Genomic DNA, 15,793 nt, shown 5'->3' on the forward strand with positions numbered 1-15,793 from the left:
GATGCCAGGACTTTTTTTTTTTTTTAATATGGGGCATATTTGACTATGATGAGAGGTATCCAGACTAAGGAATACCTCCACATATTTTTTTGAAACAGCAGTTCATAAAAAATAAAATATATATATATATATATATATATATTTCACAGTATTTCTCCTCTCAATGTAGAAAATAAAACACATTATCATGTGAAAAATGGTGTAGTAATGAGCTTCATCTGTGGTTATTTCCTGTAAGAGTGAATACATTTGTAGATTAGCTAACCAATCGCTTTCTCTGTTGAAAATATAGAGACATGACTAATCAGGACCTTTCTTTTTTCAATTTATTTACTTATTTTAATTGGAGGATAGTTACTTTATAATATTATGATGGCTTTTGCATGCATTAACATGCATTGGCCATAGGTATACATGTGTCTCCCCAGCTGAAACCCCCTCACACCTCCCTCCCCACCCCATCCCTCTATGTGAATCCAGCATGTTTTATTCCTGTTTTATATTTTATTCTTCCAAACAATTAAATTTTTTCATCAAGCTTGCTGCTTGCCATTTACTTATTTTCTGTATATATAAAGCAATTTGTATATAATGTGTGAGAATTTATAAATTTTGTGTGGTAAAATCAGTGTTATTTCATCTTATTGCTCTTCATTTTTTGGAATTCATCTCTATTGCTTTTTAAAAAGAGTTTAACTGAAGGGATAGAGTTGTCACTTAAATATTACTTACTTGGAAAATCCTTGCTTTAAATAGAAATGAAAATGTTCTTCTGTATATTGGGTGCTAATAAATCATGCTTTTAATGCATTTGCAACTACCTTTCCTATCTCTTATCCCTTATTGTTTAATTTATTCTATTTTGATCAGATCTATTTATGAAAGTTGCACATATTCAGCCACTACTATTTGGAAGGCATTCTCTTTTATATTTAACCAAAGACAACTTTGTGTTCCATACCTGAATTTGAGTCCATATGTCCCCATGGAAGAGGAAATTATAACTTAGGTACTGCTTCCTCCCCACATTAAAAAAGACTTTCTGTCATATTCTTTCATTTCCAAATCTAAAATTGAATTAGTGACACACTTGATATCATTAAATTGTAATTATTGTATATCATTTCTTTGAGAAGTCATTTCTGGATTTTCCTTAAATTTTGTTTCTTATAGGCATTTTTTTCAATTAAAATAAATAAATTTTTAAAAACTGAAAAAATAAAATAAAAAGCTAAAAAAATGAAATAAAATAGTATCTTTTATTGAGATGTAATCAACATGTTATATTAGTTTCAGGCTTACAACATAATGATTCAATATTTATATATATTGTGAAATGGTTACCAAAATAAGTCTAGCTAATACACATCACCAAGTGTAGATATAATTTTTATCTTGATAGAAACTTTTAAGATTTACTCTATTCGCAACTTTCAAATATGTAATGCAGTATTATTAACTATTGCCATGATACTGTTTATCATAGCCCCATGACTTATTTATCTTATAACTGGAAGTGAGTACCTTTGACCTCTTTCATCCAGTTTACCCACTCCACTCCCTGCTCCTGCCTCTGGCAGCCACAGTCTGTTCTCTCTGTCTGTGAGCTTGGCTTTTGTTTTTGTTTTGATTCCACATATAAGCAAGAGGTTACAAGTGTTTGTTTGTCTCTGTCTGACTTATTTCACTTATCATAAAAGCCTGCATGGCAATTAAGACCCAGGACAGCCAAAATAAATAAATTAATTAATTAAAAAAATAATAAACAAATAAAACAAAACAAATAGGATATAAATCTGTAATGTGCAGTATAGGGAGTATAAGCAATATTCTGTAATACTTTTAAATGGAGTATAATCTGTAAAAATATCAAATAACTATGTTGTACACCTGAAACTAATAAGCAGTTTGGATCAACTATATACCAGTTTTTAAGAAAAGAATGAAATCTTGCCAACAACATGGTTAGAACTTGAAACCATTATGATAAGTGAGATAAGTGATACAGGCTTTTTAAAATACGAAGTTTCTTAAAGCGCTGAAGACACATGTGGACTTTATGACTTGAAGTTTCCGCAGTAACACGGAGGCTACATGATTTTTCAACCTTCTCCGACAATATCTCTCCTCACTAATCCTCCTGCTCATTTTCCCTCACCAGATCGGCTTCCTTTGATCAGCTGGGCCATCTTAAGCAAGCGCTTTCCTCAGGGCCTGTGCACTGGCCGCTTCCTTGTAAGGAGACCCTTCCCCAGGTCTGTTCATGACAGTCACCCTTCTTTGAAGTCTGTTCAAATAACGTCTTGTTTACAGTTCTTGTCTAAACATGCATAAAATAGTATTTCCTTTTCACTCTTGCTTTTATGCCAGCTTTCTTTTCTTTTTATTTTATAGGTCTCTTTTTAAGAGACCCATAAGCATAAGACACGCTATATAAACATTTAAATTTCTGTGTCACTTTTTATTTGCTTATATTCTCTCTGCACAACCAGAGTTTATGAGCTTTTGTTTTCCAACATCCTAAATCCCTGCATAGATAGTACCTGGAATATTGTCACAATTCAATTTACATTCCTCAAATGCATGAAAGAATTTCTTATTAAAATTGTAGTATACATAACATGTTGGGGGAAACTGACCATGAGACAACTTTGCTAACTAGGGATGACACAGGAGGTTCCTTCAAGTGCACAAAATCCATGAACAAAATGTTGAAAGCAATTATTGATGGCAAAATATAAATGGTGGCATTTCTACCACATGAGCAATGATGCTTTTGTGTGAAAATAAATTATGCTATTTCCCTCTTTTTCCATAGTCACCATCAACACATGGCAATAGGAAACCTAACAGGAGTTTCACAATTTCTTCTTCTGGGAGTCTCAGAGGAATTAAAATTGCAACACTTCATATTTGGTCTTTTCTTCTCCATGTACCTGATCACTGTGTTTGGAAACCTGCTCATCATCCTGGCCGTCAGCTCAGACTCTCACCTCCACACCCCCATGTACTTCTTCCTCTCCAACCTGTCCTTTGTAGACATCTGCTTCACCTCCACCACCATCCCAAAGATGCTGTGGAACATCCAGACACAGAGCAAAGTCATAACCTATGAAGGCTGCATCACCCAGGTGTATTTTTTCACACTCTTTGCAGGACTTGACATCTTGCTCCTAACAGTGATGGCCTATGATCGCTTCATGGCCATCTGCCACCCTCTGCACTACATGGTCACCATGAACCCCCAGATCTGTGGACTGCTGGTGCTGGTGTCCTGGGTCATCAGTGTCCTGCATTCTCTGTTAGAAAGCTTAAATTTGTTGAGACTGTCATTGTCTACCTTCTTAGAAATCCCCCACTTTTTCTGTGAACTCAATCAGATGATCCAACTTGCCAGTTCTGACACCTTTCTCAATAATGTGGTGATGTATTCTGGAGCTGTGTTGCTGGCCGGGGGTTCCCTCACGTGTATTCTTTACTCTTACTCTGGGATAGTTTCTTCCATAGGCAGAATCTCATCATCTCAGGGGAAGTATAAAGCATTTTCCACCTGTGCATCTCACCTCTCAATAGTCTCCTTATTTTATTGCACAGGTTTAGGAGTGTACCTCAGCTCTGCTAGTACCCACAGCTTCCACTCAAGTGCAACAGCCTCGGTGATGTACACTGTGGTCACACCCATGCTGAACCCCTTCATCTATAGTCTGAGAAACAAAGACTTAAAGAAGGGTCTGAAAAAACTCTTTGGAAAGATAATCATAAAAGGTCCTATTGGCATAGGTCTTAAGAAGTACTTAGTCACTCAGTCATGTCTAACTCTTTGTGACCCTTTAGACTGTAGCCCACCAGGCTCTGTCCATAGGATTTCCCAGGCAAGTATACTGGAGCGAGTTGCCATGCCCTTCTCCAGGGGATCTTCCTGAACCAGGAATCAAACCCATATCTCTTATGTCTCCTGAATTGCAGGTGGATTCTTTACTTGCTCAGCCATCAGGGAAGCTCAATAGACCTGAATTCTCCTGGCTTATAACCCGATCTCTTGAGAACAGAGAATCAGAAGGAAAAATTTCTTTCTGTCCAGACCAAGTTCCATAGGGAATTTATGTGCTTACAGGCCGTTGTAAAATGAGAGAAATGTACATAATGAGCAGATAGAAAGAGCTGTAAATATCTCCTCTGCTGTGGTCCCTGAGCTTGTACAACCTGGGTGTGGATGAGACACAGTTGTTGCTTTTGGAGTCCTAAGTCTGGCTCTAGTTTCGATAGTTTAACACTTCCTGCTGTCTCATCTGCACACAGAGCTTCAGTCTCCATCATCAACCATCCAGACTTCTGCCCAGAGAACTACCTCTCAGAGTTCCCATGCTGGTGAGTCCAAGAGCCCAAAAGACACTGCAGAAACAGGTCATAGAGAATGAAAATCAAGAATATTTACCTGAGGACACGTGAAAAATAATTCAGTCTATCCCAGAGTCCAAAGAATACTGTGGTGGTTTGCTTGTTTGATTGAAATGTCAAAGTATTTTTCAGATGCTAAAAAGAGAACTCAGTAAGGCAATGCTCAGTGATGACAATTAAATGACAGGAAAGAAAGCACAATTACAAAAGATAAAAGAGAGATATAAAGGGCTTCCAGGCAGAATATAATAGAATATCCAAGTATCTTACTAATTCACTGGAAGAAAGAGGTAAAGTGTTAACTGGAGGGACATAAAATGAAGTGAGGGCATTTTTTTCTAACTTTCAATATAGGGCATATGTAACTATATTTCCTTATTGATGAGAAAGGTCCACACCAAAGAAGATCTGCAAACACATCCTTGCAACAGCAGTTGCAGGAGACATTTATTTCACAGCATCTTCTATGGGGGAAAAAAAGGAAGGAAAATAATTAATTTTCATAAAGGGGAATGCTAATGAACTTGAATTATTCCGTTCCTTGTGATGCTTGAATATATAAGTGGATTTGATAACTATTTACTTTCTGTATCTCAAATTATCTTTGTGACTCCTTTCCTTGGTAGAATAGAACTGGAGAATTTCTATTCTTGTTTGTAATTGCTGCTGCTGCTAAGTCGCTTCAGTCGTGTCTGACTGTGCGACCTCATAGATGGCAGCCCACCAGGCTCCCCCGTCCCTGGGATTCTTCAGGCAAGAGTACTGGAGTGGGTTGCCATTGCCTTCTCCATGTTTACAACTATGATCTTTCAAATAAACAGTTGGAGGTTACCACTACCCCCTCATACTGGTTATTTGTCATTTTGTTCTTTATTTATGTATAGATGTATTTGAGGGGAATTGTGAATATATATGAATTTGGTGTGGTCAAATTTCTTAATTAATCATATTGTATATTCTCCATTGCCTTCTATTTATTTATTTATTGGCATATAGTTGCTTTACCACATTGTGTTACTTTCTACAGTGCTATGAAGTGAATCAGCTCTATGCATATATACATCCCCTCCCTCTTGGCCCTCCCTCTCATCCCCCATCCCATCTATCTAGGTCATCATGGAGCACCGAGCTGAGTTTCCTGTGTGGCACAGTAGGTGTGCACTAGCTATCTGTTTTACACATGGCAGCGCACCTGCTTCAGTCCCAATCTTCAAATTCATCCCCCTTCTCCCCTCCAGCTCTGTCCATATGTTTTTTCCCGATGTCTGTGTCTCTATTCCCACCCAACAAATAGGTTCCTCAGTACCATTTTTCTAGATTCCACTTACATGCATCCCTATATATTTGTTTTTATTTAAAAATTTTTTTTCTGAAAGAAATTGAGCTGTCAGTTTAATAGTTTCCATTTGCCGATCATTGTTTTAGACAAAAATGAAGTTGAAAGTTCTGTATCCTTCATGCTAATAAATCACCGATTACAGTTTTTCCAACATGCATTTACATCTCTGCTATTTCTAATTGTTCCTTTATTTATTTATTTTTGGCCACCTTAGATGGCATGTGGGATCTTAGTTCTCTCACCAGGAATGGAACTTGTGCCCCCTGCAATGGAAGTGCTGATTCTTAACCACTGGACCAGCAGGGAAATTCCTAATTGCTCCTTTTGATTAGACCTATGTTTAAAAGTTGCTTCACATCAAACCATCATTTGGAAGGCATTTTTTTTAATTTTAATTTTTACTTTATTTTGCTTTACAATACTGTATTGGTTTTGCCATACATTGACATGAATCAGCCATGGCTGTACATGAGTTCCCAATCCTGAACCCCCCTCCCACATCCCATCCCATATCATCTCTCTGGATCATCCCCATGCACCAGCCCCAAGCATCCTGTATCCTGTATCGAACATAGACTAGCGATTCGTTTCTTATATGATAGTATACATGTTTCAATGCCATTCTCCCAAATCATCCCACCCTCTCCCTCTCCCTCAGAGTCCAAAACTCCATTCTATACATCTGTTTGTTTATCATTTGACTAATGATCACTATACCTTCTGTGAAAATTGAAAGTGAAAGTCACTCAGTCATGCCAGACTCTTTGTGGCCCCATGGACTCCTCTGTCCATGGAATTCTCCAGGCAAGAATACTGGGGTGGGTTACCATTCCCTTCTCCAGGAGATCTTCCTGACCCAGGAACTGAACCCAGGTCTCCTGCATTGCAGGCAGATTCTTTACTATCTGAGCCACCAGGGTACACTGAAATCCACAACTATTCATATAAGGTGAAATTATGACTTAAATACTGCTTTCTCCCTACATTTTAAAAGTCATTCTGTTTCATTCTTTTTTCCCTAGTCATTGGCAACTTAACTTTATATTAATGATCAATGGTGACTTTGTTAAATTGTTACTATTTCACATTTTTATATAGCATAGATTTTCATTCCATTTTGTTACATACAGTTGTTTTGAAACTACTCTACTTGACCTAGTCTCATTCAAGTTAATATATTTTTTTTGCCATAAATTCTTAGATTATTTTAAAACCTCACTTTCTGTATTATGCATGAAGTCTTAACTACCAGACTGCTAGGGTAGTTCCCCAAGATTAACATCTTGTTTGTACTATGCACTTTGGATATATTCTTGACTATGGTAATTGTTCAAGATGTTTGTCAGCATGAAAGCATTTAAATTCCTAATGGAAAAAAAAATCTTACTCATTATTAAAATAAAAATTGATTTAAAGTGAAAAAAGAATATCTATAGTTTGACTATTAATAGCTATCTTCAGATTGTTTATCAGAGACTGATCCTTTACTACTACTAGCACATTTGGGGGTAATTATTCTTACCCCAAAATGTGAAAGGTCTTTAAGTTTTCCCCAGGACAATGGTATGAAAAAGATTTTTTGCTGTTCCCTTAAACTATATACTGAGTTCAAGCAAAGATTTTTATGCTGGATCATGATTTTGATTTGCCTAGTATTATTATTATGTACCCACATATTATATGTCCAGTTTTCTATAGATACCAATATTTCAAAGAATTTTTATGAAAGATTGTTTTTGAACTGACTTTAAGTACATACTTTTGGTCATAAGTTAAAAAACATTTTTTCTCTAGTTAAAAATGTCTATCATCTTACTTCTGAGTATCTTGACTTATTTATCATGATTTTGCCCACCCAAAGACTTTATATGTAGATTTCAAGATGTTTATCTATGTGTCTGTTTCACTTACACTGAGGTCATAATCTTTCTAAATTTTTGCAAGATGTTTTACGGTGGGAACCTACAGACTTGGCAAAATAAATAGACATTTGTGTTTAATTTCATCAACAATTCACTTCTTCCAAACCAAATGAAATACAACCTTAAATGTCCATAAATAGAGACCTAAGTCCTAATGTATCCAACAAATAACTGAGAACGTGCTATATACCAGATCATTCTAGGAAGATTATATTTTATATTATTTGACATCTAGGTCATTGTCAATTTAATTAACCCATTTTTATATCATGAGTCAGAAAGTCGCTCAGTTGTGTTGACTCTTTTTGACCTGTGGACTATACATATAGTCCATGGCATTCTCCAGGCCAGAATACTGGAGTGGGTAGCCATTCCCTTCTCCAAGGGATATTCCCAACTCAGTAATTAAACCCAGGTCTCCTGCATTGCAGGTGGATTCTTTATCAGCTGAACCACAAGGAAAACCTGTAAGTTATTGTTATTATATTTCTTATACATTTAGTTTTCTTTATTTTTATTTTTATTTTTTTGTATTTCTTATACATTTAGTTTTCAATGCTCCATTCTATTTTGTTTGCTAAACTTGTCTTGAAACCATACTATTTAACTTGGTTTCATTCTCCTTTTCCTTTCCCCAACTTTTCATTTTTTCTAAATTCATTTTTGTACAAGTGCATTTATATTCACACACGGTTAAAATACAAACTTGAATATAACAGGTGAAGTCTCTGTCTGCTTAGACCCTGTTTTCATTGAGAAGATGAGTACAATGAAAGAAATGTATGAATAGCACAATGTCTCAGATAACTAATATGAAGAATGTTACTGAGAAGGCTGGAATCACCATGACATGTATATCTTACGTGTATGGACCGTGGAGGTCACTGATGGTTGGGCAAACTAGGACCAAAGTGTGCATACACGAATTAACAGATCATCCCACCCTCTCCCTCTTCCACAGAGTCCAAAAGACTGTTCTATACATCTGGGAGAATGGCATTGAAACATGTATATTATCATATATGAGACAAATCGCCAGTCCAGGTTCGATGCATGATACTGGATGCTTGGGGCTGGTGCACTGAGACGACCCAGAGGGATGGTACCGGGAGGGAGGAGGGAGAGGGGTTCAGGATGGGGAACATGTGTATACCTGTGGCAGATTCATGTTGAAGTATGGCAAAACCAATACAATATTATAATTAACCTCCAATTAAAATAAATAAATTTATATTAAAAAAAGAATAAACAGAAAAATGATGAAAACCCAAGAATAGCAAAGAGAAGGGGCCACGTACGAAAAGAGAGAAAGAGGACTGCCTAGTCTGCTATCAGACCACATAAAAACAATTAAACAAAAAAATATAAAACAGGCACAGGAAAAACAAGTTTTGCTGCCTCATCATAAAGATGGGCTTTCCAAGTGGCACGAGTGGTAAAGAATCTGCCTGCCAATGCGGGCAAAGGCACCCCACTCCAGTACTCTTGCCTGGAGAATTCCACGGACGGAGGAGCCTGGTAGGCTGCAGTCCATGGGGTCGCGAAGAGTCGGACACGACTGAGCGACTTCCCTTTTACTTTTCACTTTCATGGATTGGAGAAGGAAATGGCAACCCACTCCAGTGTTCTTGCCTGGAGAATCCCAGGGACGGGGGAATCTGGTGGGTTTCCATCTATGGAGTCACACAGAGTCGGACAGGACTGAAGCAAGTTAGCAGCAGCAGCAGCCAATGCGGGAGACATGAGTTGTGAGTTTGATCCCTGGGCCAGGAAGATCCCTGGAGGAGGAAATGGCAAGCCAGTCCAATATTCTTGTATGGAGAATCCTATGCACAGAGGAGCCTAGAGGGCTACAGTCCATGGGTTTGCAAGGAGTCAGACATGACTAAATCGACTAAGCACAGGATAGCACATTAAAAGTCAACATTCATTTTACATTATGTATTGTACTTTATATACATCCTTTTACAAGTTTTTTTTTTTTTTTTCGCCTTTACTCACTTTTATCTTGATGGTATAATCTGCAAATGTTTTAAAGCATAAAGACATCACTACTTTATCTTTTGGGTGAGTGTATTCTTTTTTATCATTTTTCCTGGGCATCAAGGGAGTATTCAGTTCACTTGCTCAGTCGTGTCTGACTCTTTGAGACCCAGTGAACCGCAGCACACCAGGCCTCCCTGTCCATCATCAACACTCGGAGTCCACCCAAACCCAAGTCCATCGAGTCAGTGATGCCATCTCATCCTCTGTCATCCCCTTCTCCTCCAGCCCTCAATCTTTCCCAGCATTAGGGTCTTTTCAAATGAATCAGCTCTTCGCATCAGGTGGACAAAGTATTGGAGTTTCAGCTTCAACATCAGTCCTTCCAATGAACACCCAGGACTGATCTTTAGGATGGGTTGGTTGGATCTCCTTGCAGTCCAAGGGACTCTCAAGAGTCTTTCCAACACCACAGTTCAAAAGCATCAATTCTTCGGTGCTCAGCTTTCTTTACAGTCCAACTCTCACATCCATACATGACCACTGGAAAAACTATAGCCTTGACTAGACGGACCTTTGTTGGCAAAGTAAGTCTCTGCTTTTTAATATGCTGTCGAGGTTGGTCATAAGGAGTTCCTTTCAAGGAGTAAGCGTATTTTAATATCATGGCTGCAATCACCATCTGCAGTGATTTTGGAGCCCAGAAAAATATTCAGCCACTGTTTCCACTGTTTCCCCATCTATTTCCCATGAAGGGATGGGAACAGATGTCACGATCTTAGTTTTCTGAATGTTGAGCTTTAAACCAACTTTTCGCTCTGCACTTTCACTTTCATCAAGAGGCTCTTTAGTTCTCCACTTTCTGCCATAAGGGTGGTGTCATCTGCATGTCTGAAGTTATTGATATTTCTCCTGGAAATCTTGATTCCAGCTTGTGCTTTTTCCAGCCCAGCATTTCTCTTGATGTACTCTGCATATAAGTTAAATAAGCTGGGTGACAATTTCTACCTTGACGTACTCCTTTTCCTATTTGGAACCAGTCTGTTGTTCCATGTCCAGTTCTCACTGTTGCTTCCTGACCTGCATACAAGTTTCTCAAGAGGCAGGTCAGTTGGTCTGGTATTCCCATCTCTTTCAGAATTTTCCACAGTTTATTGTGATCCACACAGTCAAAGGCTTTGGCATCGTCAATAAAGCAGAAATAGATGTTTTCCTGGAACTCTCTTGCTTTTTCCATGATCCAGTGGGTGTTGGCAATTTGATCTCTGTTTCCTCTGCCTTTTCTAAAACCAGCTTGAACATCTGGAAATTCACCGATCACGTATTGCTGAAGCCTGGCCTGGAGAATTTTGAGCATTACTTTACTAGAATGTGAGATGAGTGCAATTGTGTGGTAGTTTGAGCATTCTTTGGTATTGCCTTTCTTTGGGATTGGAATGAAAACTGACCTTTTCCAGTCCTGTGGCCACTGCTGAGGTTTCCAAATTTGCTGGCATATTGAGTGCAGCACTTTCACAGCATCATCTTTCAGGATTTGCAATAGCTCAACTGGAATTCCATCACCTCCATTAGCATCATTCGTAGTGATGCTTTCTAAGGCCCACTTGAGTTCACATTCCGGGATGTCTGGCTCTAGGTGAGTGATCACACCATCGTGATTATCTGGGTCATGAAGATCTTTTTTGTATAGTTCCTCTGTGTATTCTTGCCATCTCTTCTTAATATCTTCTACTTCTGTTAGGTCCATACCATTTCTTTCCTTTATCAAGCCCATCTTTACATGAAATATTCCCTTGGTATCTCTAATTTTCTTGAAGAGATCTCTAGTCTTTCCCATTCTATTGTTTTCCTCTATTACTTTGCATTGATCACTGAGGAAGGCTTTCTTATCTCTCCTTGCTATTCTTTGGAACTCTGCATTGAAATGGGAATATCTTTCTTTTTTTTCTTTGCTTTTTGCTTCCCTTCTTTTCACAGCTATTTTAAGACCTCCTCAGACAGCTATTTTGCTTTTTTTTAATTTATATACTCAAGGGAGTATAGAAGCACATGAAATGTCACCAGAACCAAAGAAGGTTTTCTTTACCACAGTCTGTCAGGGACCATTTGAGCTTATTAGATCTTTCTTTTCTCTTATGTCCAGTTCCTCTCTCTCTCCCTCGATACATACATACATCATTTTTCAGTTTTATTAATTTTTGCCTGTGCTGGGTCTTCATTGATGTGTGGGCGTTTCTCTAGTTGGGGCGAGCAGGGGCCACTTTCTAGTTACATTGTGAAGACTTCTCATTGTGGTTCTGTTTGGGAGAGCACAGGCTCTAGGGCACTCTGGCTCAGTAGTTATGATGCATGGACTTAGTGATCTGGCAGCATATGGAGTCTTCCTGGACCAGGGATTGAACTCATGACCCCTGCATTGACAGCCAGATTCTTAACCACTGAACCACCAGAAAAATCCATATATATATATATATATATATATACATGTATATATATGTATTTTCAGGCTTTGAGAAAGAAAATTATATATATACACACACACACACATATATATGTATATATATATATACACACACAAGCATATAGCATCACAGACTCAATGGACATGAATGCAAGCAAACTCCAGGAGATAGTGGACAGGGAAGTCTGATGTACTACAGTCCATGGAAAGAATCAGACATGACTTATCGACTGAACAACAACATGACTTTATGTAACAAATTTTCAACATAAGTTTAATACAAAGCATAAAATGGCCATACCAAAACAGAGCTCCAAGTTTATTGGCACTGTGCTCTGTCATTTCCGTTATGTCTAACTCTTTGCAAGCCTATGGCCTGTAGCCCGCCAGGCTCCTCTGTTCATGGGATTCTCCAGGCAAGAATACTGGAGTGGGTTGCCATGCCCTTCTCCAAAGGATCTTCCCAACCCAGGGATCAAACTCGTGTCTCTTGTGTCCCCTGCATTGCAGGCAGATTCTTTACCCATTGAGCTATCTGGGAATGTTAGGAAATTTACAAACTGGAATTTCTGGATGCCATTTCTAAATAATTTGCCGTGATCATCTTGAGTTATATCAACATCCAACTTAATAAGGGTAGTTAGGGGTGAAAAAGACATGGAAGTTACACAGTATAGGAAGGAAGATTCTACCGTGTGTGTGTGTGTTTTCATGCCTTGTGAAGTGTGTGAAGTCCTCCAGGCAGGCGTACTGAGCACATATATTCCAAGGTGAAGCTTATAACAGAGTTCTAAACTCAACTGCCAGAAGAGATTCATTAGTACTTACAAGCCAACTTTGCAACAATTTCCTGAGGTTCTAAAAATACATAGTGTATATAAGAGACTCCTTGATATTTGCTGCTTCAGCAGCAGCAGGGAGGCCGCTTTGCTTCTCAGCATCCTATGACATCATCTCTGCTCACTTCCCCTCCTGCCGATTACCTTTCCCATACTGAACATCTTAAGAAGGACCTCTCTTTGCACTGCTGTTCTCTCTGCCTGGCACACATTTCATCTGATATGTTCACGGAAATGTCACCTTGTTTTTCAAGTTTTCAAGCCTTAGCATGAACATCCATAAAAAATAGCACCCCTTCTTTGCTCATTCTCTTATACCTGCTTTCGTTTTCTTCATACAATCTGTCACAGTCTGAGAAGCTATACATACCATTTTTTTTTTTAATTCTCTGGATTTTTCTCTGTAGATGGATAGTAAGAGTTTTTATTTTTCAGCACCCCATACTCATTGCCCAGACAGCACCAGGAACATTGTTGGCACACAATTTAAATGCCCTGAAAAAAATGAAAGAATTTCTCCTTAAATATGAGAAATATTTGACTTGCCAGGGAAAATGCTGAAAGTCAAAAAAGCTTGCTAATTAAAGATGACATAAGAAATTCCACCAAGGGGACTGAATTCATAAACAAATTTTTGAAATTAATATTTTGATAGGCAATTATAAATGGGAGCCCTTTAACAATGTGAGTAGTGTCTGATTGTGTAAAAATCAGTCATGTTATTTTCCCATTTCCTCATAGTTACCTTCAGCCCATGGTACCAAGGAACCTAACACATGTTTCAGATTTTCTTCTTCTGGGATTTTCAGAAGAACCAGAACTGCAGCCCCTCATATTTGGACCTTTCCTCTCCATGTACCTGATCACTGTGTTTGGAAATCTGCTCATCATCCTGGCCATCAGCTCAGACCCCCATCTCCATACTCCCATGTACTTCTTTCTCTCCAACCTGTCCATTGTAGACATCTGTATCACCTCCACCATCACCCCAAAGATGCTGTGTAACATCCAGACACAGAGCCACATTGTAACCTATGAAGGCTGCATGATGCAGATGTATTTTTTCATGCTGTTTGCAGGGTTGGATGACTTCCTCCTGACTGTGATGGCTTATGACCGCTTTGTGGCCATCTGCCACCCTCTTCACTACACGGTCATCATGAACCCACAACGCTGTGGAATTCTGGTTTTGGTTAGCTGGATCATTAGTGTCCTACATTCCTTGCTAGAAACTTTAATGGTATTGACGCTGTCCTTCTGCAGAGAGGTGAAAATCCCTCACTATTTCTGTGAACTCAAGCAGTTGATTCAACTTGCATGTTCCAACAACTTTCTTAATGAACTGGTGATGAATTTTGCAGCTGGGCTTCTGGGTGGTGTTCCCCTTGCTGGTATCCTTTACACTTACTGTAAGATAGCTTCCTCAATATGTAGAATCTCATCAGCTCAGGGGAAGTATAAAGCATTCTCCACCTGTGCATCTCACCTCTCAGTCGTCTCCTTATTTTACTGTACATGCTTGGGAGTGTATCTTAGCTCTGCTGCTCCCCACAACCCACACTCAAGTGCAACTGCCTCAGTGATGTACACCGTGGTCACACCCATGCTGAACCCCTTCATCTACAGTCTGAGGAACAGAGGCATTAAGAGAGCTCTAAGAGCGTTCTTTCAAATGTGAGCTATAAAAAAAGGTAATTCACCTGGGCTGAAGAAAGGCCTCAGAATCATACATTGCTAAACTTTGATTAGGCTGTGGAAGCCGAACTTGCTATTTCAATTTATTTCCTGAAATTTTCCTTTTTTTGACTTCAGCTTCTCCATATGATTTATATAACTGTTAAAGCTTGTGATACCTCTCATAATTCAAATATTTTTCATTTTATGGTTTTCCCCCTTTCTCAGATTTATGCTTAGCCTTGGATCTGGATAATTTGGGAATTAATCATTTTTTCATATAACTATATGAATTTCTTAAAACTGCATGCATGCTAAGTCACTTTAGTCAAGTCCAACTCTTTGCGGCCCTATGGACTATAGCCTGCCAGGATCCTCTGTCCATGGGATTCTCCAGGCAAGAACACTAGATTGGATTGCTGTGCCTTCCTCCACGGGATCTTCCTGACCCAGGGATCTAACCTGCATCTCTTATGTCTTACCGGAAGGTTCTTTACCACTAGCGCCACCTGAAAAATCCTTCTTAAAATAATTTGTTCTCTGATCATCTGTTTTACATATGGAAATATACATGTTTCAATGGGGAGGGAGGTGGGAAGGGCTTCAGGATGGGGGTACATATTATACCTGTGGCTGATTCATGTTGATGTATGGCAAAACCATCATAATTTCATAAACTAATTATCCTCCAACTAAAATTAATTTATTAAAAAAGAAAAAATATTTTCTCTCAAATAAAACATATAGCATCAATGACTTTTTTTGTTGTTTGTATAAAGAATAGTCATGAATTGTAGTTTTGCTATGAAAGAAAAAAAAAACTATAAGCATTCATGTCTGTTCATGTATTTGTAAAGATTAAAATCTCAGACCACAGATTTGATTTTTATTTGTATCATTTCTTTGTATATAACTACCTTAACTCTTTTTCCTGATATTCTAACTTAGAAAATTTAGTGTCATTTGTAATGTGCAATTTAATTTTTTTCTCCTCATTAAGTTCCTATTATCTTGTTCACGTACCTACCATGTGCGTACATGAATGCTCAGTTGCTTCATTTGTGTCCGACTCTTTGTGACTCTATGGACTGTAGTCTGCCATGCTCCTCCTGTCCATGGAATTTTCCAGGCAAGAATACTAGAGTGGGTTGCCATGCCTTCCTTCAGCGGATCTTCC

At 38.4% G+C, this 15,793-nt stretch overlaps 2 protein-coding genes across 2 annotated transcripts; both read left to right on the forward strand.

Annotated features, from left to right (window-relative positions):
• The first annotated feature begins 2,831 nt into the window (after positions 1-2,831).
• Positions 2,832-4,418, forward strand: LOC138085616 (olfactory receptor 7A17-like). The gene is made up of 2 exons (XM_068980086.1): positions 2,832-3,780; positions 4,300-4,418. The coding sequence occupies exons 1-2, from the start codon at positions 2,832-2,834 to the stop codon at positions 4,416-4,418; spliced, it is 1,068 nt and encodes a 355-aa protein (XP_068836187.1).
• Positions 4,419-13,696: 9,278 nt separating this feature from the next.
• Positions 13,697-14,620, forward strand: LOC138086475 (olfactory receptor-like protein OLF4). The gene has a single exon (XM_068981289.1). The coding sequence runs from the start codon at positions 13,697-13,699 to the stop codon at positions 14,618-14,620; it is 924 nt and encodes a 307-aa protein (XP_068837390.1).
• The last annotated feature ends 1,173 nt before the right edge of the window (positions 14,621-15,793 follow it).

The sequence above is a fragment of the Capricornis sumatraensis genome, chromosome 9 (assembly GCF_032405125.1).
Source record: "Capricornis sumatraensis isolate serow.1 chromosome 9, serow.2, whole genome shotgun sequence".
Classification (NCBI taxonomy): domain Eukaryota; kingdom Metazoa; phylum Chordata; class Mammalia; order Artiodactyla; family Bovidae; genus Capricornis; species Capricornis sumatraensis.

Excerpts from the sequence above, each read along its gene's own strand:
- LOC138086475 (XM_068981289.1), top strand. The coding sequence starts at position 13,697 with ATGGTACCAAGGAACCTAACACATGTTTCAGATTTTCTTCTTCTGGGA.
- LOC138085616 (XM_068980086.1), top strand. The coding sequence starts at position 2,832 with ATGGCAATAGGAAACCTAACAGGAGTTTCACAATTTCTTCTTCTGGGA. Across the intron at positions 3,781-4,299 it reads AAAAGGTCCTATTGGCATAG|AGCTTCAGTCTCCATCATCA; the intron begins GTCTTAAGAAGT and ends ATCTGCACACAG.